The sequence below is a fragment of the Neopsephotus bourkii genome, unplaced genomic scaffold, assembly GCF_033783945.1.
Source record: "Neopsephotus bourkii isolate Nb327-2 ecotype Australia unplaced genomic scaffold, CSIRO-AGI_Nbou_v1 NB_533, whole genome shotgun sequence".
NCBI lineage: Eukaryota > Metazoa > Chordata > Aves > Psittaciformes > Psittacidae > Neopsephotus > Neopsephotus bourkii.
Genome location: NW_026901034.1, coordinates 260,223 through 285,092, shown reverse-complemented (window position 1 = coordinate 285,092; position 24,870 = coordinate 260,223). Strand labels below are relative to the sequence as shown.

Sequence of the window (24,870 nt, the reverse complement as noted above, 5' to 3'; positions counted from 1 at the left end):
GTCCAGTGTTGGAAGAAAAACTACAGGATTACTGGACATACTATGATCGTGGTACTTTACTTCCCTATACCAACCCCATTGTTACAGTGACAGGTAAATATCCACATTTCCTTATAAGGCTTAACAAGGAATTGTGCTTTCATTTCAAAGAGTAAAGAAATTTTTAGCCACTATTTCCATAAGCAGTTGCACAAAAATGGATTAAAAAAATATGGAACATGGCAGTAGCTCCCTGTGTTTAACACCATGCAAACAGGGAAGTACAGATTAGTGCATCATTTGTCATATCCAGAGGGTGATTCAATTAATGATTTCATATGTCTAGAGGTATGTTCCATGACATGGGTAACACTAGTCTGGGCAATCTGCCCAATTCAACAATGGAACTATGGACCTCAAGGAAGTATAACATGAAAGCTTGGTGTCAATTTTAACATTATAATTGACTTAGGCCAGATTTTGAGCATTCATTTATTAAGGAAGTCTTTCATACTTTAATCCCTCTTCTCCTTCAGGCACAGGATAAAAGCCAAGGAGCCAGCCCCATCTCACCACCCCACTGCTGGCGCTGTTCCCCCAGCCTTTCCATTGCCCAGCCAGATGCAATGCCAGTGCCACTGGTTCTACTTTCCTCTCTGCTGAGACCCTCCCATCCCTACCTCACATCCTGCCCAGTGCATGCAGACTTCCAAGAGATTTTCTTGCTTCCCCTAAATCATTTAATTGCTTTCTCCATTATTTACCATACTGGCTTCTGATACCTGCAGGCACTCTGTCATAGGTAAATAAAAAGTGCTTGGAGAGACTTGATCAAAATATTTTCCTATTTTATCATCCAGCACACTCATTTCTTCTTCTAGTGTGGTAACCATATTTTAATTATGAGTATGTTGTTTTGTGGAAAGGCTTACTATCTTGAGCAAGATCATCTGCATCGCTGACATTCTTTTACAGCCTTTCAAAAGAAAAGACTTTTTAATATAAAATCAAATAGTTTTAAAATCAAATTAAATTAATTCAATAATTTAGGTGATATTCTTTCTTAGGCTCAGGAATTCTGCTGTAAGCAATCAGACATCCAAGCAGCTTTTGCCCATACCATCCTTTTGCAAATATATGTTTCTGGGAGAGGGTAACACCTTTGGGATACATGGGTCTTAGCAGAAACAATACCTAGGCCGCTGGGAGGAAACTGCAAATGGTCTTTCTTTTACAAGAAGCAGTTTTAACACCCGAATAAGACGCTCTCAAAGATTTCCATCTACGTGTCTCATTTTTAAGACTTTAGCAGCACATTGAACTTGTGAAAGAAAGGAAATCTCACCTTTAGGTGCATTTAGTTGAGGCTTATTCTCAGGATTTTTTGGTTTCTGGGTTAGAATCACACCTAGGGAATTTGTTTTTTTCTGAATTTTGTCCACTAAATGGTCTTATGATGAAGACTATTTATAAGGAACTATTAAATTCTTAACCTATTTTTCATGCCAAAATAGCACATTTAAAACTGTGCATCCTTAAGTCTTGTTCTTGAAATTTATATTCTTTCCACCCATGTTCTCTACAATCTCCTACAATGGAGAAACATCCATTTTATCTTGCTACCAGCATTTCATGTGAAAATGGAACCCTCACTGGTGAAGTTCAGATTATAAACGCCACTTCACAATCCATCAGTTATACATCACAGAGAACTCAAATCCTTCCACTAAAAATTAGGTTGGTTCTCTGGAAACAGTTGATTTTAAAAATCCTCATTATGAGGAATCAAAATGAAACAAAAAAGTAATTTTCTCCCTTATATAACACAATAGGCAGATCTACAACAGCAGCAGTGTGAGTCCAGCTGACTGCTAGAGAACGCTGCTCCTTTAGGGGAACATTTACTGCCTTTTTTCTTTGACGACTTCAGTCTTCAGAGGTCACAAGCTTCCGTAACCAGCTTTATTTCCATTTACTGAGATCATTGATGGCCACAGGAAGGAAATTAGTAAATCTAAATCAAGCACAGGTTATTCAAACATACTTCTATGAAATATTAATGAATTCTGCATGAGATTTTTTTATACATTAAGTGATGTGAAGACTTGAGTGAAACTTTACTGTTAGGCAATGCCACTAAATGAAAGTGAACCGATGAAAAACAAAGTGCAGCCCATGCAAAGACAAAGTCTAATGAGATTAAACATTTTCGCTTGCAAACATTTTTAAACACCGTTTTCCTTTGGACCAGGAGAAAAGCCAAGAAGGACTCACGAGCAAGCCCCACTTGTCAGTGTTTTATTTTGCACTATAAACATCTATCTACGTACAAACTTACTTCTCATTCTGCAATGCACATTTTTTTTTTATCATTACTTCAGAGTAGAGGTTAATCATAAACATATGTAAAGAATTGTGAAAACTTGCAGTTAAATAGCACCAGAGTGGGATCCTAGCTAAAGTCAAGATTTAACCTGAAGCATGACTTTTACATTACCAACTGTGGAGCCCACCTATAAATCACACAGGTGGCTCGGAACAGGCTCCACTCATTTTTTCCTCCTGTACTATTAGCTGTGCAGGGCATTTATGGCAATATTTTGCAAGAAGAGTTTCATACAGGTGCTCAACGTGTGATACCCTGCAAGTGGTTCTTAGCAGTGCCAAATGAGTGTTCTAAGCTCAGCACATGGAAGTGAAGCTCTAAGTGATTTAAAAGTTTCAACTTCGAATAAATTCTGGGGAAAAAGTCTTGGAGAGAATTTTCTTTAATTAAATTATAAGTTTCTCTAACTAAAGGCTTTCATGGACAACTTTTATTTATTGAGTAGTCTTTCAGGCTGACAATAGTCAAACATAAATCAGCTTACAATGACTGAGACAAGAGTTTCAGTTTTTAAAACTCCAAAGGTAAAAATGAAAAGTAGCTTTTTAAGGAAGAGCTTTGATTTAAATTGTCCCAGGAACAGACCAAAGAATAACGGAATGAAGTCAGGCAGTATAATTCTGAAATCTCACTACATTCAAAGCTTAATTAAGGAATAAATTTAGGAGTCTGGAGTTTGGGGAGTGTACTTAGTGAGAAACAGGCTCTAATTCCTATACTCCTACTTTATTTCCCATAGTACTACTGAACCACACTAGGCTTATTTTTGTATGCAAGTATTATTTCACCAAGTAGATCAGAATCTGCCTTGATGCAGACAACAGAGCTTTAAACTATTCCATCAAGTCTGTTGCATTTACAATGTTTGTGACATGAACATTAAGGTTTGGTAATTTAAAGCAGTTACAAGGATTACTTTGTTGCAAGGCAAGTTTACTTAAGAAATAATGCAGATTTTTGGTTCTAACCAAATTAAAAACCTCAGAACTTCCATATTCTTCAGCTTTGTACATGGATATGTCACCAGCAGTAGTGTGATGTTCTTGAGAATCACCCATGAATATCAGTGAAGACTAGTAAGACAACTGATAGGAATGAATCCTTTAATAACAATATAGTATAAATAGCAGCAGCTATCTGCCTGCTATTTTGGTTCTGCAAAGGATGTTCTAAAGACAGTAAATGTGTTTAAGAGAGAAATTACACAGCTAAAAGCCACAAAGATCATTGCTTTACACCTACACATGCATACTATAATAACAAAGGGGTTGAGGCATGGAGGAAGAGCAGTAACGTGATTTGTAATGCCCACAGCTAATTTTCCCTAAAGTCTTTCCCCTTCGAAATTGCAAAAAAATGAAAGAGAAACAGGAGTAGGGAGGGAGAATTTGATATCTAGCAGTTATGATACTACAGTGTCAAAAAAAACACCACAAAGAAAATACCAGTCTGTCCCATCCTAGCAGTAATACCAAGTACAACAGGTAATTTTTATACTGGCAAAGTCTGCAAAGCTTTCAGGTCTGTGGAAGGCGCTCCTGAGAAAAGTTCACCTTCCCTTGCAAGCAACTTGCCCCAGGAAGGAGGAAGATGTGCAGCTCCACAGGGTTGGTTCTCACTTCCCAATTTAGGTTTAGGATTGCAGTGCTTGGGGAGAAGGGTTGAGGTAGGAGCTGAGCACAGCTCAAGTCTGCGTGCACAGTATTAAATATTCATTAAAGTCAGCTTCATTACTGATTCTTGTTGACTGTCTGACAGTCACAAAAGCTTCAGTTTTATGTGAAGGCTGCTCAGAAGGTTCTGTTGAGAACAGGCATTAGTTCTGCTTGGCGTTTGGGTTTGCCCAATCTGTAAGAAGACCTTATGAAACTGATTCTATTCTGACAACACAGGTTAGGCATTTGCCAGGGAGCACTATTTCTTTTCAGTCTGACACATATCTCTGGTTTGGAAAACTCTGACAATTAGGCAGAAGACTTTAATAATACAAACGTCACATAGTCTAAGAGGAGACAGAAAGGGAAGGAGAATTAAAAAAACAACTGAATGTGTGCAAGTACAGCTATGGAATTAATTCCTTAATAACTCTCTCTTGAAAAGGATTCCTTCTGGCAAAAAAAATGGAAAAAGATAACCTTCTAATAGAAAAAAAACTCAGGCCATGGCTAATTTTTTAAAAATCAACTTCAATATTGAACAGTTGCTAAAAATTTGTTAAAATTATAGCAGTAAGAAACAGATCAAATAAAACCAGGTCCTACGAAAAATAGTTATTACATCACTGAGGCTATTTTCATTTAACCAACACAATTTGAAAAGCCTTTAGGCCTCATTCTGTATTCGGAAGTAACAGTTCAAATCTGGTATGATGCCAGTTGAGAGACAGAAAAATGCAAGTTTATTCCAGCACTAAACCCACATCTAAATTGTGTATTCAGAGCCCTGTACTCACTTTTCTGTGTTCTCACACAGCTTTCTACATCACAACTAGAAGCATTTGTAGCTGATTCAAACACACGTTTAAGAGTTATAACCAGCAGTACACTAAGAGAAACAAAACCATTTAAAAAGTAAAAAAACTTAAAATGAAAATCAGCACACAGAATGCTGTGACAACAGCAATGTGTGAAAAGAATTAAATTAAGTTCATGCTAAGAACAGTTATTACACATAAATGTGGGCAGGAATATAACAGCTTTTTCAGTCTCCATTTTGACACCTTGAGGAAAAACAAACATGCATTTTCAGATGCTTTAAAGAAGCTGAAGGTCCTCACCACCCAAAAAGGTTGCAAACAATTTCATAGTATTGTTGAGGTATGAAAGCATTGCTGCAAACTTTTCACACAATCTGATTTGTCTTCTTGAGAAGCATTAAAAACCATCAGTGAAAAAGCAAGCAAGCTCACTGAAGGAAGAAGCAGAAGAAGCCTTTTAAGTAAATCTCCTAAGTGTAACCTCTTTGGCTTCGGACAGTATTTTTAGAAAGCAAGCCGAACCCTCATTTTCTATAATCAGTTTATGCTGCAGTCATGCTTTATTCAGAAATTAAGCATGACAGCATGACTCCTTAGACAGTTTCTATTTCAAAAGGCAAGTTTTCTTACCATATATAAGGTTTCCAGTAAAACTCAAACTGATAAATATGTCTAAATGAGATAAAACTAAATAAATACTTCACAGTAGAACTTTTTGTATTTATTTGCCATTTGTAGATGCCATGGAAGGACATGAGCTTATGAAGCCTTTAGGAAAAAATAATGAAAAAACAGATTTACAGTTATTTACAGGACAGCCACTGGCTGCATTTCCAAAGAAGTCAGAGATTTGAATGAATAATTCTCTTAGACTTATTTTACAATTTCATCCATTGGTTCATGAATACAACTGGCAATCTTATTTCCTTCTCAAACTTATCATTGCACAATACTGAGCCAGATGCTTAACATTTTGATGCTTGAATTTAAAATGTTCAATCATGAGCATATAGAAAAGTAGCTCAATCTTTGTCTGCATGCAACAGATTTCAGGTCTCCTGAAAACATTTACAACTTGAATGCTAATTTAACATGATGAAGCTACCATTTGTTTCCAGACTGACAGAACCTATTGATTCCAGCAAAGCTCTGAGGTTAGGAAAAGCTCTGCTTTAATTTCACTGCTTAGATACAAGTATTCTGCATGTCATTGGTCTCTACACTAGGTACAATGTGTGTGTCTCTAGAGTATTTTGACCAAAACCAAATCATATCACTGCAGCACTTTGTAAAATTGAATTCATAAATACTGCAATTTAATAGTGTGTAAGTCAAGGCAGTCAAGTACACAAAAGCAAACAGGAAAAGCTGGTTTTCATGTCCAAGGAGAAGCCTGTCTAAATTTACATAGTAAATAAATGTTTTTTAAAAGAAAACCCAGACTTTGCAGTGCTGTGCTTGTTTGGCATGCCGTCAGAAGAGGGCGTTTCTTCTCACAGGACATGTGGCTGCTCCTGTGTTCCGGGGAACTATAATCCTGGACATGAGATACCACACATGATGTCTGATGCCTGAAGAGTTAGGCAAATTCTGTCTCAGTGTTCCCAGACAAGCAGCAGCCTTCACTGCCTGTAGTGGATAAAAAGAACACTGCTGAGACTGAAGTCTCTACTTACCAAGTCTAATTACATTCCTATTCTAAACCATTTCTAATGCATTTCAAACCCCAGAAATATTCTGGCCTCTTCAGCCTTTCAGAAACTGTCAAGAAAGTAATCAATAAAAAAGAAGAAATGTTTGGGCCTACATACTTATGTTTGATCATTTCTGATATGAAAATAGGATTTTATTTCACTGGGAAAACAAAGTCAGTGTTGTTTCTGGAGGTGGACAAGCTCCTTCCAAATAACATCTGCAGAAGAAAAGGTTGATATGGTGTGCCTTTTCATGCCTGGTCTCTCTCCAGATCACTACAAGAAATGATTAAATGTATAAAGTGATAAAGGTGGCCAGGAGAGGAATAACACATGGTCATAAAAAGTAGGTTCCACCAGAGTTATGAAAATAATTTATGTGTAGTTCTATACATTATGTATTTTTCTTTACTTCAGTCAGTACAGGGAATAAAAATAATGAGAAAGAATTCACAGAAATAAGATGGCATCTTCCTTTTCAGAATATCTTAAATAAAGGCAAACTGGTATTAGAATTTTTCAAGGAAGAAAGGCAACTATTTAGGTCCATGTTAACTTTTTCCCCCTCACCCAAGAAAAAACTTGTGCTAGTTTAAAAATTATATTTCTTTGATTTTCAGATGAATTCCTGCAAAAACTCTCACATAGAGTTGCCTTACATCTCGGAAGCCTTTGAACATACCGTCTTAGATGCCGTCTTAGAAAAGCAAATGAATAAGCAATCACACATTCAGATAGGATCAACAAGACCACTGCCAAAGGCAGCAACCTAGTTTCTCCTTGGGCAAATTCTCATTGTGTCTTTGAGACAAGATTTTTGTCTTCCCTGGAGTTTTCACTTTCATCACTTGGAGAGAGAAGTGCAGGGCTCCCATAGCTTCAGGGAACTACACTCATGTCTCAGCAAAGTCATGACTGCTGAAGCAAAGTCTTGCTATGAGGTGGTAAATATTACATAGGGATAGCTTTACTGTTACACATAACACACCTACAAATAGGCAGTTAGTGTATTTAGCTGTTACTTGGCGTGTCACTGTAGTAATTTCATTGCTATCCTGTCCCCCAGTACTTTCCGTTGGTTTGCTTTCTGCATCTCTAGCCCTAAATTTGAAACACGGTCTCTCTGTGGCTAGAATAAGGCTCAAGACTTCACAAGGCAGTTCTTAAAATATGTTCAGATAATGAACAATCCTGTGAAACGTCTACTGGGGTATAGGATTCCCTGTGTATTTTTGCACCTTCTGACTGTGACTGAAAGCTCTCACTGAAGCTTTTATTTTCTTTTTTCTTCCTTTCTTTTCTTTTTTTCTTTTTTTTTTTTTTTTTAATGTCTTCAGAGCTTTTATAAGGGCTCACTCCTTTGTGGATTCTCCTCTCTCACTTCAAAAGTTCTTCAGCTCCTCAGTGCCTCCTTTCACAAAAGCTGTAGGACATATTTTCTTTCAGGGCTATATACATTTCCCCTCGCTATAAGTAGTGCAAGAATTCAGTCATTTTATGGACCTACAGAGATAAGAGGATTAGCAACGAGGAAGAGAGTAAATACTGCTTCAGAAGTACCTAAGGCCTCCTTAGTTAGCTGTACTTTCTACACAGAAATGCTTATAACTGCAGCGTTTTACAAGAAAAAAAGAAAGCAGTACACAGTGCTGAAGCACATTCACATGACTCTATGCCAGAAGTGGTTACACAGCCACTTGGAAAACTACTTAACTCAAGGACCAGGACAATATTACAAAGCGTGAGGGCCAACTCTCAGCACAGGTAACATATACTCAAGTGCACACACTGAGAAATTCTGACCCTATTATAGCCACAAAGATTTTTGCCACTGATTTTCAAGAAAACATATTGTCATCCATGGTACTTACTCTAGAAGAGACCCACTGGTTTACAATATTTTGTTCTATACCTGTGGATTAGGAAAAAATATGTGAAAATTCAGTTTAGTCATGGCCAGTCCTCAATCAGCCTAAGAGCAAGGCTTGTCTCTGTTAGTGACAGATGTAGGCAGAATGGTGAAACTTCAATCAAAATGTACTATCAAAAGCCAATTCCTTTCTGGCTGCCTCATCTAAACGAGCCTAAAGTCACTGCAGTTTTTGTATGAATTCCCATGTCCTTTCTATCCCAAGCAGCTTGGTAGCTATGTCCTTTCAAAATCAAAATTCAAGGAATAAAGCAAGAGTCTGAACCTAGATATTTGACACTGATACTGGCCAAGTCAAGATCAAAATAAAACAACCTTTAAGGCACTGGTGGATTCAGGTAAGAGTGAGGAGTGGAGTCATACCACCTTTTAGATAAGCTCATGGTTATACATGAGCTCCAACTGTGTGGGATTTCAAATCTATATTCCCAACCCAGAAAGGTAAACCCCAGCTTCTGCTGGGATGTTCCCCCCCCGGATGAACTTGTGCTTCAGAATGAAGAAAATTCAATATTTATTTGTCTAGAAAGACAAAGGAAGAGAAAGCATGTCTTTAACTTGCTAGTTAAGGTGCTCAGCTGGGAGCGAGATGCCCTTCTTTTAATCCTTATACTGTTTCTCTATTTTTTCAATTATTCTTTTCATGCACAGCAGGAAGAAAAGTCCAAATTCTCCCCCCCTCCCAGGCACAGCTTTTGGTTGGAAAAAAATCATATTTTAACATTTTTTCCAGCTGAACAGCTAGAACAGTAACTAAATTTGTGGGTGCATTACCTTAAAGGAGTAAAAACCTTACAAAAATATTGAAACTGAGAACATTTTTATAATTAGCTGCCAAGACTGGAGGGAGGGAATATAAAGAAGAACACTCAGAATTAAAGCCCTTCTTCTCCTATTGTTCATTTGGCAATTTTGCAATTCTAATTCTTTACTCCCTTTGCAAACATGACAGTGATATCTTTAAATCCTATTTTACTGATTTATATACAGAAGCCAATGCAAAAAGCACTTCTATAGCACCTTTCATCTGAAAAGTCAGTATACTCTACAAATAGCAATTAAACTTCCTAACACTTAGCTACCTCCTCCAATGTGTTAACAGCTCATTTTACAGCTGGTGTATCCAAGGCAGAGGGAAGTTGAGTCATGTACCCAAGGTCACATAAGAAATCCATCCTGTAACTTCAAACTGTCTCTTCACATGTTTGAAGTCCACAAACTATTTATAGGGGCTAGTTAAGAAGAAAAATAAACTTTCTGGGATTTTTAGTTGATTTCTAAAGTAGTTGGTATGAGGATACCATAAACATCCTTTTCTTGATAAAATATGTTACAAAACCATGCTGAATCTTAGTCTACTGAATCTTTTCTGCTTTGAAAATCAGAAGAAAAGTCCCTGTTTATGCATGAAACTATCATCAGGTTACTCACACTGGGGCATAGCACACTAGTATGAGAAAACCTATAATCTAGTCAGTACATTTCAAGACTTGCCAAAAGCCCTTTTGAAAAACTGAACAATTTGGGTTTATCAAAGCATTTTTGCTACACATTTGCTACAATGGTACTTCCCCCACCCAATTACGGTACATGTGCCTATGGGTAAGCCTGAGCATGTATGCTGAAAGGAAATTGTGTTTTTAAGAGGTTAAAACATTAGAGAAGGAGGCTGGCTTTCACTGGTAGCATGATTCTCCTGCGCATACGTGAAAAATACTTAGGCAAAGCCCTACAAACCATAATTTGATCAGGACAAACAGAGACAGTGTCAATGCCACACAAAACACAACCAACCAGCCAGCTTTCTGCTTGACTTTGCTGATGAGAACAAACCAGACTTTGATCTGTAAATCCTCTTCAAGCCGTTTCCACACAACAGTTGAGAAGGTCCTAGAAAGGGACTATAGGCTAACTTAGTTTAAGTAACTTTAATATTTACAGAATTAATCATTTAACTTTTTGTATGGTCATAGAATCATAGTACAGTTTGGGTTGGAAGGAACCTTAAAGAGCATCCTGCCACAGGCAGCAGAGACATCTTCCCCTACAGGAGGTTGCTCAAAGCCTATCCAGCCTGACCTTGAATGTGATCTTCTATAAGAAACAAATACAGTTGAAAATTTTATATCTAACATTGCATAATCAAGAGCAAAATCACAGAAGTGCCATAGGTACAGTCACTGTCAGTCTCATTTCTTCCTTGCTTAGTTTTTACAGTGGGGGTGTTGTTTATGTGGAACAATACTACTACATACTCTGTGTGAGGACATCAATCTTGATGTGTTTGGAGATCTGAATAACATTTCTGGTGTGTGACAAGATTCAGAGCCCTGGGACCACTGGGGGCAGGAGGAAAGGTGTAAATGAGGAAAAAAGAAAAGAAACTAAGGAAGTACCTCAAGCTTGTTGTGGCCTTTTCACTTGGCCATACAAAAGAGAAAAATGGCACAAAAATCAGGCAATGCAAATATCTGCAGGTTTGGTCATCATTTACATAACTGCATCAGCACAAAAGTCATTATTTGCCTTCTACTTGATCACCAAAGATCTTGGTTATGTAAGACAAATTGTTGCAGCTTGTCTAAGATGAAGTTAAAAGTAAAAACTTAGATTTTTATTCTATCATTACATGAGATTAGCTTGGTTTTTGATTTTTCTATGCAAATTAAACCAATTTAAATGTGAAATAGTCAGACAAATGTTTCTACATTAGGAGCTGGACATAATTAACTACGCTGAATTTAAATCACGTAAGTTAGCGTGACTTCTCCTAGATAGACAAAGTCTAAGCCATGACATAGAAGATCACTCTCCCAACCAGCTGACTTGCAATACCTTTGATGTAGAAACTTATACAAATAAATACTTGTGTGGATATTCACAATGCCTTTTCTGAAACTGTTTTTCTCAACTATCGAGAAATTAAATGAGAAATGACAAATACAGACTGCATTTCTCCCTGGTTTTACTCAACTTGCATAACACTGCTTTGTGGCACTCAGTGAATACTAACAAATTAAAAGGACCAGCCACATTTAGAACTTGAAAATGCTCTTCCAACTAGAAACAGGTACAACCTCTTGAGTATTTAGATTACAGATCTCTAAATTAAACAACTCACCTCAAAACAAAGCAGAACTTGGCAGGTCCTCTTTGTAACACATTGCAGGTCTAGCAGCAATTTGAACTGCTCGTCCTGTACTGAAATGAGTATAAGCCATTGTCTCTGTTCTGGGATCTTTTTGAAACAGAAGACACCTGTATGCTGTAGGAAAGCAAGAACTCATAGTTTAAAGAAAACAAACGGAGATGACTAAAGCACACAAAGCCTAATTTTATAGCACAAATGAGCAATTTCAGCTCATCAAAGTGGAAGCACCTCTTTAATGACAAAACTAAGGATTTAAGTGCAAATGTCCAGTTGCACAGTCATTATACAAAATAAATGTCATGAGATAATAAACACCAACTGATTTTAGTAATATTCCTCCCTGCTGAGAGGCCAGGACAAGGGTGATGCAGGCCTGAAGCCTGAGCTTGAAGATTAAGGTGGTGCTCATGGGAATTTCACTACCCTGCATAAAGACCCAGTTCAGAACTAGAGAGGGGAAACTGCAGAGTGCAACAAAAGTCTCCTAGAAATACTGGAGAGAGAGAAAAATAGGGAAAATAAGCAAAACAGTGCAGGGAATTAAAAACCTACTCATCATGATAAGAGGAGCTGAGTTGTACAGACAGCTACATGTAGGAGACTTGCAGAGAAGCCTTACATGGCATAGCTTCAAGGAAAATGGATGGATCTAGCCAGGATACAGCAAAAGTCAAATCCAGGCTGACACAATCATATATTCAAATCACACCACTGCTGTTTAACACACCACACTGTTAGTTGATCTACATATCTGGCAGCATCTTAAATAAAAATCTAGAGTTTTGAAGGGGATAAATAAATCTTCTTTACATAAAAGACAAGATCTTCAAAAAACAAAATTAAGTTAAGCTTGCCTTAACCCCTGATACTTAGACTCAAAACTGACATGAGTTGCTGGAGTACTGTAGAATGCCTTTAACGTCCTGAGCATGGCTTTTTAAGCAAGGCTAGCAATACAACAATCATGCAAAAACATGCACTGAAAGACACTTGTCTAGGAAATTGCAGAGGGCAAACTTGTAATTTGAGAACTGCAATGCAGTATTTGGTGGCAGGGCTATTGCTGTATTTCTTAGTGACATTGGCCTCAGAAAATTATGTCAGAATCTGGAATTCAGAATTTTCATTGACTGTAAAATCACAGGGTCAATACATCACCTTCAGCAACCCAAAGAATTTTCAGCCCCATAAAGCATTAGTGAACCTCCAACCATTTAGAAGAACAGGTTCCATCTTTCACACACCATTGGACCTTAAAACTGGCTTGGTTAAACACCTACATGCCATTTTGCATTTAAAGGGGTGTGCTCTCATACACACCTGTCCCCATAATGTAATTATCAGTACACTTTGAATTATACAGGGCAAACTCAGTCTTTTATTAAAGGGCACCAGGTTTTTGTCTGAATACATTAAAAGCCTAGCATAATGGCATCCAAAATACGCTGCAGAGAGAAAAGGAGTGAGAGGTGGCATGAATTGCTCCTGCTGGTGGACCTGTGAGTGTATCTAGTCCACAGATGTAACTGCATGACATACTGTGAACTGTAACATCTTTCTTGTATCCAACTGATTTTTTTTGTCCTCTACCCTTTTTACATCCAAATAGCTGACAAAGTCAATGATGACTTCTACACCAAACGCCGGCATCTTGCAGAACTGGCTGCCAAGGGGAGCCTGCCACTTCATCCAGTGCGCCTAGATGAAAACAGAGCTTACACGATCGACAGTGGCCTAACCAAACAGAATGGGCAGAAATCCAGAATGGCAAAGATACACACACACCCACTAGGTTACAATGCCCACTACAAGACCTGGGATCCCAATGACCAGTCTCTCAGACGGCAAGTGTACACAAACAAGGGGAAGCATGGTATGGGAGACCCAACGCTAAGTGACCCACTGACAACCCGGAGCCAACATTATTTGGGCCCACAGCCATACTTCATAACTAACAGTAAGACAGAAGTAACTGTTTGAGTTTGGTTTCCTTTTCTTTTATTTTTCTTAATGAAATCCTTTAAAAAATACACACAAATACACACACAACACAAACACTCAACTGAAAGGCAAAAAATACATTTAAAAATATAAAATAATAATACAAAAAAAAAAAAAAAAGAAGAGAGAAGAAAGGAAATTCCACCAGGACACTCTTGGTATCCAAAAAACTAGGCCGAAGAGTGGGTTAATGCCATTCAGCAATACACACTGAAGGTTGAATTATAAACTCCATTTATATTTCACAATGGAACACAAACACTTGTGACTAAATTTTTTTACTTGAAACTAAAATCCATGATGAGAAGTAGCACAATCTATAGAAACTTTATGTCTGCTTAAATATTTACACTATGCTCCTGCCTTGAGACAGAGGAAGAAAGACAGAACAATATACTATATTGTTTCAGAGAGGAATTTTGTATAAAACCTATTAATAATCACTAGACCTGTGAAAAGCCAAGAGTAAACATCTTGGTACAGCCCCTAACATCTACTATTGTAATATCTACTTTCATACCAACCTATAGAAAGCGCAAAAAATACAAATACAATAAAGGACAAAGACTCTTTCACAAGGAATCAATGAAGACTGTTAAAATTAAAAGCATATGGAACCTTTCTGGCTGGCAAAGAATTCTGCAAGATGATAACAAACAGCAGAAGATTTTGGGTTTACTTTGTTTGATTTGAAATTTTCGGGAACCTCCAAAATAAGAAGAGACATATCATATGACACAGAAAGCTGCTGAGGGAATAAGGGCATCAGAAAATTCCCTCACAGTCCTCCTGGTTTCAGGCAGATGGTAACAATTCTCAGTTTGCAGACTGTCAGGACTTTTTTCTTCACCTATATGTTTTGCCTATCTTCAACTGCTTCAGACTGAAATTAAGCGTGGGTGGTGCCTTTACTGTATTACTACTGTTCAATGACAGTCTTGTTTCTCAAAGTGAACCCCCTGTTCCTTTAAGCTATTTCCTCATGTTTTGCTAAGGGTGACAAGGGTTCTGCCCTGCTCAGCCTGCTCTGTGTGTCTTGAAGTTTAACTGGACTATATCTCCATGCAGTGGTTTCAGAGGCAAGACCATTTAGTTAGTCCCTCAATTTTCCCAGTTTAAACTTTTTCCCCCTAGTCTCTCGTTTTGTATTTGCTTTAGCCATAGTAGTTCTCTGTAGTTCAACTAAATGTTATATGGTATAATGTCTCTATCGTTTGGCTTTCTATAGTGGTGTTCCCTCTTGGTGGACTATTTGGTGGAAGAGGCTAATGGACTAGTCTCAAATGTCAGAGATCTGGGTTTAAACTAAACAAACAATTGGACTCGTGGTCTTGTTTGTGGTTCTGATGAGCAGAATGCCTTGTTTGTGTGAGTAAAGCCACTCTTAAATTTGGCACTGGTAGCAGACTCACAGTCCTGGGCCTGAAAAGGTTTCGGCACATCCGCAAAGAGATAAAGTTGGAATGGGATGACGGTGCTGCAACAGCCTGATGGCAGGCAACAAGCTCAGTCTTTCACTTAAATTTCTGCCCTTTCACCAGAAAGAGTCATTTGACTAAATTCTAACCAACTACCTTACTACAGTTGCATTCTCACTAGCTGTCAGTTCTTCTGGAGATTAGTTTTGGAAGACTATGCAGGGAGGAGTGAGATCTGTTCTGTTGTAAGAAGAATTGGAAGTGGCATTTCTTACTATATTCAACTGACTGGCAGTGCTTCTTAGTCAAGGATGCAAGGGCTAAATCTGAAATGTGGTTAAATGGAGCGACCATTGTTTTTTAGCTATACTGAGATTTATTTGCATCCTGAGAGCACCGGCATCTCTCCATAAGCGTGCTGCTAAATTGTATCATCACATCTTTTGAGACTATCAGAAGTGGACGAAGCCCACGGGACAAATACTTTGCACACAACCCAGATTCTCCACTATCTTACTTTTATTCCTTTAATCTTTATTGCCTTCACAACTGGCTGACTTAATTTGACCCATTATGGAATGTTGCTGTTAATCCACATGCTTTAGATACACATTACAGCTGCACTCTAATTCACACAGATTTCGTGTAACTTGAGCATATTTTATGTGGAAATATTTTAGCAACTGTATGTTCTGTAAGTAAACCTGTGTTAATACTTGTTAACTACAGAGTTTATGATACCAATAATACTTCCTACAATAAAATGTTTGTTCGTTTTCTAAGAATGTTTATTTGTAAACATATGTATTCACTATATTAATATGAATTTCTTACCTGGCAATAAAACTGATTCTAAGTGAATCCAACGTGCTGGCTCATTCCTAAACTTGTATCATTGGGTCAATTTTTGAGTATTAACTGGGCTTCTGGGGCCTCTCACTGAAGGCAGTGGGGTTCATCTCAGTGCAAATGATGACTTGACTCTGTCATTGGTAGTCTTGTGAACAAGAGGTTCTTTGGGAAGCAGCTGCATGTTTTACATGTTACACATGTGTAATGCCTGTTACATGAAATGTTACACAATACCCATAAGACATGCAAGCCTTGTAAAACTCCATGTGCCCTGGAAGCCTCCAAGCACCACACACAGCTTGTGTCACTTCATTAGCTAATTACAGTTTGGAGGAAAGAAAAAAAGGTGACGTGGTGTTCAAGGCCAGGTTGGACAGAGCCTTGGATGTCATGGTTTAGTGTGAGGTGTCCCTGCACATGGCAGAGGGGTTGGAACTTGATGATCTTGAGGTCCTTTCCAACCCTAATTATTCTATGATTCTATGTCACCTCCCGTATTAGGCTAAGAAAGTTGGAGCTCTTTATTCAGCCCGGAGAAAAGAAGCTGCCTGATGATCTCATAGCAGCCTTCCAGTATCTGAAGGGGGCCTACAAGGATGCCGAAGAGGGACTCTTCATCAGGGACTGTAGTGATAGGACAATGGGTAATGCGTTCAAACTAAAACAGGGGAAGTTCAGGTTATATATAAGGAAGAAGTTCTTTACTGTGAGGGTGGTGAGGCCCTGGTACAGTTTGCCCAAGGAAGTGATAAATGCTCCATCCCTGGCAGAGTTCAAGGCCAGGTTGGACAGAGCCTTGGGTGACTGGTCTAGGGTGAGGCTTTTGTGTTAAAAAGCAAGATTATTTGGCAGAAAATAAACCCCCCCCCCTTTCCTTCCAGCTGGTCCTCAGATATTAGAGGAGCTGGGTGCAGCTGGGCTTAGATTCTGAGTGATGCCCAATTTACCACTTTCAGTTCGGTCATGTTTGAAATACTGAACTATCACAATTCCAGATGCCCTAACAGCACACTCCAGTAAGATCATTGCCTTCCCTCAAAGGGGATGTTTCTTGAATCAAAGATGGTTTATTGAGTGAAGATTGGAACAACAGAGTACCATCTGTGTCCTTTTGCAGTTTGGATACTAACACTGCCTTCCAAAACTGGCATAATTTCATTAATGACCTCTAAATAAGCATACCACTGAAGAACTGTGGGTTTCTTGGCAATGCCAGCTGGCAGTGCTGTTCCTTTGCGGACCATATCTAGGAGGCAAAAGGGCCCCCAAATGATCACAGTTTGTTCTCTTCTTAGTTGTTCTGCTCATTTCACCACTTGTATTAGGGACAGCAGGCCTTTCTCAAGATCTGAATACTTCCTTTTATTTCATTGAAAGAATGAGAGCTAAATTCTAGTGTTCTTTCTGGTCTTTCTGGCCACTTTTGCCATAAGTTGCAGTGACAGTCATGTTCACTGAACCCTCATTCTACATTGATAGGGTCAGTTGGGTGTATAGGACCAAGCTGTTGGAATAAACTTAGCTCTTTTATTAGTAATTCCAGTGCATTGGTGTATTGTTCAGTCCACTCTCATGCTTTTCCCCTTTTGAGCAAACTATAAAGACGACGGGCAATAATGGAAATGCCAGGAATGTGTTTAAGCCAATAACCTAAAGTTTCCAAGATTTGCTGTAATTCCTTTACACTAGATGGATTTTGTCCATGTACTAGGGTTTCCAGGGTGTCCTGAGGGATGGAAGCAGCTCCCCTAACCACCAGGAATTTGACCTTCTGTGCAGGTCTCTGACACTTTGAGTCTGGAATTTCCAAGCCTAGTTAAAGTAATGTTCCCCAAATGTTTTCCATTGTGTCTTTTATACTTTCTTGGTTCTCTCCCCCATCAGGATATCATCAGTGTACTGATATACTGTGTTATCAGGTGGAACAGGAATCTCTGCCAAAACTTTAGCCAAAGTATTGTGAGCAATGGTGGGAAAATATTTGTATCCTTGTAGAAGTCAGTTAAAAGTATATTGGGTTCCTTTCCACGAGAATGCAAACCACGCTTTGTCCTGTTCAAGGAGGGGAATCATGAAAAACATATCCTTAACATCTCAGGCAGCCATCCAAGAATGGGCAGCTCCTTGTATCATTGTCACAATTTCAGCAATACTCAGAACTGCTGCAGTTAGGGGTGCAGTACTGGCATTTATCTGTTGATAATCTACTGTGAAACATCATTGCATGGTGGGTTTCCTTAAGGGCAACATCAAGGTATTATAAGGCGAGTGAGTCCTTTTAATGATGCCTCTTTTCTCAAACTCCATCCCCACCCCAACACCTGTAAGTACTGTCACAGGCAACAGGTATTGCCAAACACTGGTAACCTTAGATGGAGGTAAAGTTATGGGTGTTTCTAGCAGACTCAAACTCATTGTGACTGATACTATTTCATGTCCTGCAAAACTTCACATAGTTAAATATGGGAGTTTCCACAGTCGACCACACAGTATGTCAAGTCCTAGAAGGTTAGTATATGTGGCGCTGACTAATACTTCTGCTGGGTTAGTCTCTGTTCCTCTGCCAACCAGACAGTTGTTTTCGCAGTGGGGCATTCCTTTATCACACCATGAATTCCTGTGAATTTAACTTGGCGTCGGGTAAGTTTTATACCTAGGGTTTGTGCCATCTCATTAGCGATCACTGAAGTTTGGGCCCCAGTATCAATGAGAAATCCTACCAGTATTCTTCAGGGTCTGACTGGCATGGCAATAATAGGTTCAGAGTTTTTATTAGAGAACCATTGTACCACTAACACCTGCCAGGCAGGGTGGCTCACTGCCCTCCCCGGGGATGGAAGTTTTTTTGTTGGGATTCCGACAGATTGATCAAGTTGCATTCTGGTGCAGAAGGCATGCTTTCCTCACGGACTGGGGACTCCCTAGTTAAACTATGATTATTTCTTCTAGGTAGAAATTAGACCAATATATGGAGATCCTCTGTAGAGGCACATGGCAGGAATTCTTGAGGCACAGTCAGATCCAGGGCTTTATGCCACAACTCATTCTGTTCCTTGTTAGGCCTAAACCTGCCATCAGATTTAGAGTTTTGGGTAGAAAAACGATCAGATTTAGAATTTTGAGTATGAATTTGGTAAGGTTTAGAATTTTGAGTGTAGACTTGGTGAACCCTTCAGGTGTGATCAGAGGTTTTTTTCCCGGCTGAACCAACACAGCCCATTTGGCACCCGTGTTTGTCTACTTTGTGTACAAATTCATTCCAGGTGAGTGCATAAGTCTGCTGGCCTCACCTACGACCTTGACCTCGTATGCAGTCCTGAATATTGTCTACAAATGTCTTAAGGCAATCAGGGAAACTGCGAATAAGAGGATTTATTCAGTCTGGGTCCATAGGTGCTGACATCAGGGATTTCTGCAGCTCATCTCTATCGTACACTGCTCGTATACAAGTTGCTTTCTGTACTGCCTCAGGTAGATCATAGTAGTCCCCCAAACCTCCTGTTTCTTCCTCATTTAACATAATCACATCTCCTCCCTGAAGGGAGATTCACCACAGGCACTCCGTCTCAAACTCTCCTGCCCATCTTGAGTATTTTTCCCTTAATTTCATTAACTCTGTGGGTGACCACGGGGTTGTACACATAATGGTGTGGACCTCCTCACCACTATTGACAGCAGTCTCAGTTTTAATCAGAGGTTGTAAGGGAATTGATTAGAAGCCAGGGTCCCTTTCATCATCACTGTCATACCAAAAATTTCCAGCCTGAGTTGGGTAATGCATTAACCTGTGAATCTGCTGGACTGGGGCAGAAGGTTGCATCTTATCCAACAGCCCATTCACCTTTTCTGGTAGTAAATGTAGTATGGCAGGGGGGTTGGAATTAGATGACCTAAAGGTCCTTTCCAACACAAACCATTCTATGATTCTATGTACAGGGCCAGATCCTGGTCCTCATCTCTGCATGGGAGCTCTGCAGTGAACTTCAGCCATGTCCTAGGATTGGAACTACACAGTAAGAATAGCTGAACACTTGTACTTTGCTTCAAATTTTTTATATGTTCATTACAGAAAAACCTGTACACAACATCTGTGCCAAGTCTGCTGGAACAGAAAGTCCTCTACAGGCTTTTAGTACTGCTAATGGCTCATAAATCTGAAAAGGAACAGAACCTCAGAAAAGGAGTGTTTGGGCAGCTTCTTCTCGTTGCTTTGCTGCAACGATACAGGAAAAATTTTAGCAGAAGAGATGAAGAATTGGGATCCTAACTTCAGAATCAACATATTGCATGACTTGGTACAAATTCTTTAAACAATTCATGATTCCTAGGAAGCCATGACACATTATCAGAATAAAAACATCAATCCAAAAGTGTCTGGAACTATCCATTTTAAACAGTAGAAAAGTCTCCTTTTCATCATATATGCCTTTATGGGTGTCATGAAGTAGTCAATAAATGCCCCATTTCTGGTTATAGGGGCACTTCCCTGTCTCAGGCACAACCACAGAATCAACCCCATTCTGCCAAGGGGCTAAGGAGACACATACGGCATGTGACCACAATGCTGGAAAAGTTCTGAGCAGCCCTGAGACTCACATAGGAGCCTGGGGAATACAAGCTTAGCCTACAGTAGTTAGACACAACTTACTGTTACAGCTCCACCACTAACCCATCCAATCTACATGGTGTTACTATCAGGAAATGGAATCATGGATGGCAAAAAGGACAACTGCTTCACTAGTAGAAGGGTCTCTGTGCAGGCTTTCCTTCTTCCCCTGCATCTGATTTTGTGTCTCTGCATGTTCTTGTCTTTTATGTTAGCCTGAAACTTTTACCAGCATGAGCAAGAACTGCAATGGTTTCCCATAAGCACTTCTTCCATAAGCCTCTTTGGTATCTACAAAGATGCACTTGCACAGTACAAACAAAAGCGTATCTTCCCAAGAAATTAAGATATTCCATATACAGAGCTGTGGAGTCTAAAAGTCTAAATGTTATCTGGTTTAGACCCTTTACCCTGGAAACATCTGTTTTCGTGAGTAAATCTTTAGAGAACAGTCCTCAGTTTACACAAACTGAAATGTGGTGACATACAAGTAGAGGATCAGGTCTCATGACATTCCATGCTACCTATGAAGTGTTTCCAAGACTCAGACTTCAGATTTCAAGAGATCTGGGAAAAGATTCATGCTTTGCTCTATTCTTATGGAATGGTTCTTGAAACTGGGGTATTAAATAAATAACCCTAGTCCACAAATCCCTTTTCCACAAAATTCTGAGCAGTTTATTTAATCCTGGTCTACATACTTGAATACATGAAGAACTTCCAGAAATACAGTCTTTACTGTAATTATATCATCTTTCTATTTGTCATGGATAACCTTATTTTGCTGAAAAATTTATGACAGGAAGTATTACTGTATTAGATATCATCTATCACCAAGGGCTGACAATGTGAAAATAGGATGAGTTCCACATTACTTAGAAGTCAGCATTTTTATTTTTTATGAATGGGAAAATAAAATTACTGTGTCTACTAAGTATATAAGACCAGATAAATTGTGTCATTTATTTCAGCACTAATATAATAGATATTATATATATTAGTACTGTACCAATATGAATATTAGTATAATTATTAGTATATAATATACATATTAGCACAGAAGCCATGACATGGGTATGGCTTGGGTATGAAAGCTGTTTTTTAGCTAAAAAGGACTGAAAGCCCTGTTCATTTCAAGTTATCCAGCAATTTGCTCTATTTATTGTTTCTAAAATATCATTACACAGTCAGTAAGAAATAGCCTCCCAGATACATGAAAAGCCCAATTAAGAAAATAAAATTAAAACCCCCTTGTATTAGTTCAATAACAAAGTTCTAAAGGGGTAAAACTATTATTAACACTGTTGGATGTATTAAATACCAAGAACTACTCAGAAAACTCCTGGTAACTAATCCTCTAGAAATGGTTTGGAAGAACCAACTTCTGAGGTTTTCTAATTATAGGTACACTTTTTGATTTACCAGGAATTTGTCAGAAGATGTAGCATATAATGGCATTATTCCAAAAGTCACCTGAAGCCATGACACTGTCTGGGTTTACAAGCTTTGTGTTACCTTTACATTACACTATCAGGTTCTGACCACCCTGTCCAACTGCCACCCCCCACAAGACGGAAGATGTACAAGATGATCCTTCATGCCATATCCTGCAGATCCCACTAGGTTGCCCATACAAGAGTGTGGATATCTATCCTGACAGCTTAGGAGTCAAACTGAAGTTTCTCTCTAGTGTTACCCAAGACATGAATGTTTTTTTCTCAACAACAGTCTTAACTTCAAGGGCTAACATTAGAAGAGATGAAGAAAGAGACTCTGCAATGTGAATTTGTCACTGGCAGCTTGGGTTATTACTCACAGAACACACCTCTTGCAGCACTCATACTCTGCTCCAGCAAACTGCACCATCGGCCCAGCTGGCTCTACTGGTGTATAGGACCATGTTTAGGAGGGCAGTGGTAGATGAGTGTGACTAATGAGGGAAGATAAACTTCAGTGTTTTATGCTGAACTACTAAATCAATTCATTTGAAAAATGTGACATAATAGCACATTAATCTCAGCCTACAGATAGGGAAAAAAAAAAAAGAGCCAGAGATTTCTATTACAGCTCAAACCCCAGGGGGAAACTTTCAATGTAAACACCAATATACAGCTCTAATTTGAAAAGTGTCTGTAAAAAAACAATTCTTGGAATTCATGCTTTAGAGATTTCCAGACTCAAATTTGCCCAGCCTGCAAGTAGATGTGCCTTCATACATGCCAACTCAATCTGGAACATGAGCATTAAACCAAGCCTTTCCTCCCCATCCAGCTGCATTAATGGAAATTGGGATCAAATTAGGATACTGGTCATATCCTGTATCTGCACAAAAGCTGCTGTCAGACAAATGTAGCTTATTGGACTAGTAAACATTTCTGCAGAAGATGCACCATGAAGAATTTAACATACATCATTCATCTCTGCTGGCCCTGCCACATTAACAAAACTTAAGACAAACATATGTGTCACCAGTGACAACAAATTACATTCTTTGACACTGGAATAAAACCAGTCCTGACCCTAATTCTGAGGATTCTTCTGACGTGAGACTCTGCAAAACAAACAATGCCTGAAGAGGTCAGGGCTCCCTAGACAGGCCCTCCTTATCCCAGGACTGCTCTCCAGCAAGATAATGGTGTTGCTTCAAGACCAAGGTGTCCTCTTCAGTTTCATTTCATTTTATACCTTCAGAACTCAGGGTCCCCTTCCAGGAAGCAGAAGCTATGGATTCAAGCTTACCTATGGCTGTGATAGGTCTAGAAACACAATCTGTTACTGCTGCTCCTGTTTTATGTACATAAAAATAATAAAATGCTACTTGTACCTAAGTGCATGAAGCAATGTTACAGTAAGCGTGCTCCTTCATGGATTCATGAGCAGGCTCTTTGTAACTATCTTTCTCTGCAGGTAACTTGAGAACAATTTTGCATTCCAAAAAAAAATCATTTTGCAAAACCTACCTTTTTTTTTTTTTGTAAGGTCAATTTCTTTTTTTGTCTAGCTAGGGCTTTAACAACACACTCACAGCTACACACACAGTTGCACCTTGTCTACTTAAGTCAACACTAGCTTCCTTCACTTAGCAAGTCTGCCTGCATTTAAATGGAAAGAGCCATCACTACTTGTTAATAGGGGTTGATGTTGTACTGGCAGAATATACATACACAGTAAATAAGGCTGAGAGAACAGTAGGCTATCAACAGCAAGGATTCAAATCAAGAGAGAATGTCAGGCGGTGCTGCTGCTCCATCTCGGCTTCAGCCACAAATCAGAACTGAAAAATGGCAACAATTACAAGCCTGTACAGTGGTCATTGGCAGGGTTATTTTGTCAAGGAAACAAGTCCTACGAAACAGCAGGAGTGTCAGTAGAGCCACTAATACTCCCTGAGCAGAAGCACGATCTACTTTTCACTGCATGCAGCTTTTGGCCTCATTTTTACTCCCTGGTATTTGGGCTTACACTAACATTTTGATCACAGTAGTTATTATTTGAAAGACTTTTGCCAGTGTTAGTGCATATAATTCCCAAAGTAATTGGTCCCCAATGGATAGAGCACTTTACTTGCTATTTACTATTTCTTTAAGCAACAGAAACATTGCAAAAATATCATAATTGTGCTCTATTGCCCTGCCACAGCTAGAGAGAAACTAGATTTAGCTTTGTCCTTACTGGGGTAAGCAGAGAGCTCAAGGATGCTGAATTTTCTGTCTCTTTTCAAGGTGGTGTTATAATTCACTTGGGATTTTTCATACACACTGTTGGAGACAGCACTGACTACTGAGCACAGAGACATCCAGTTGACTCCCTTTTATATGAGGGATGAAAAAAGAAAAGATCATGCAATTGAAAGGTAAAGATAGATTGGACTACTGTGGCATCAGTACTGGCTTTGCCGTATGATATGGTTTGGTGGTTACTTTCTACCACCCATCTGGAAAGATCAGGAGAACTGTGTGGTATTTTCAAAACCGTTGGTCTCCAATGAACTTCTGCATTGGCTTTGGGGTTTGTTGCTTGTTTCTGTTTGGTTGGTAGATATTGAGTTTGCTAATACCAGAATGACCATATTCCTGTCCACATTGAAAACTGAGGAAAAATCAGATTATCAAAAATGTCCACTAGATCAAAAGAAAGGTTACAAAACTAAGAGGTGACTAAAGCTGCAGGAAGCAAAAAAAAAAAAACAAACCACATGGTATTGAAGAGTGCTGCCTGTTAATAACTACAGAAGTTCTACACCATCTGCTAATTTCCCCTTTGTCAGCTGCACAAGGGAACCACATGAGAGACACCATAATAAACAGAGGTATTTTTTCCCTCTTGAGTTCATAAGTCTCCAGAACCGGTGGCATATATGTTCACTTACATTCAAGC

General features: G+C 38.9%; 1 protein-coding gene across 1 annotated transcript in view; it reads left to right on the top strand.

Annotated features, from left to right (window-relative positions):
• Window positions 1-15,901, top strand: part of SHISA9 (shisa family member 9) — a 187,664-nt gene extending 171,763 nt beyond the window's left edge. Inside the window, 1 exon segment of the mRNA XM_061350644.1 lies at window positions 13,226-15,901. Within this exon segment, the coding sequence (XP_061206628.1) occupies window positions 13,226-13,596 (371 nt within the window). The 3' untranslated portion in view covers window positions 13,597-15,901.
• Window positions 15,902-24,870: the final 8,969 nt, after the last annotated feature.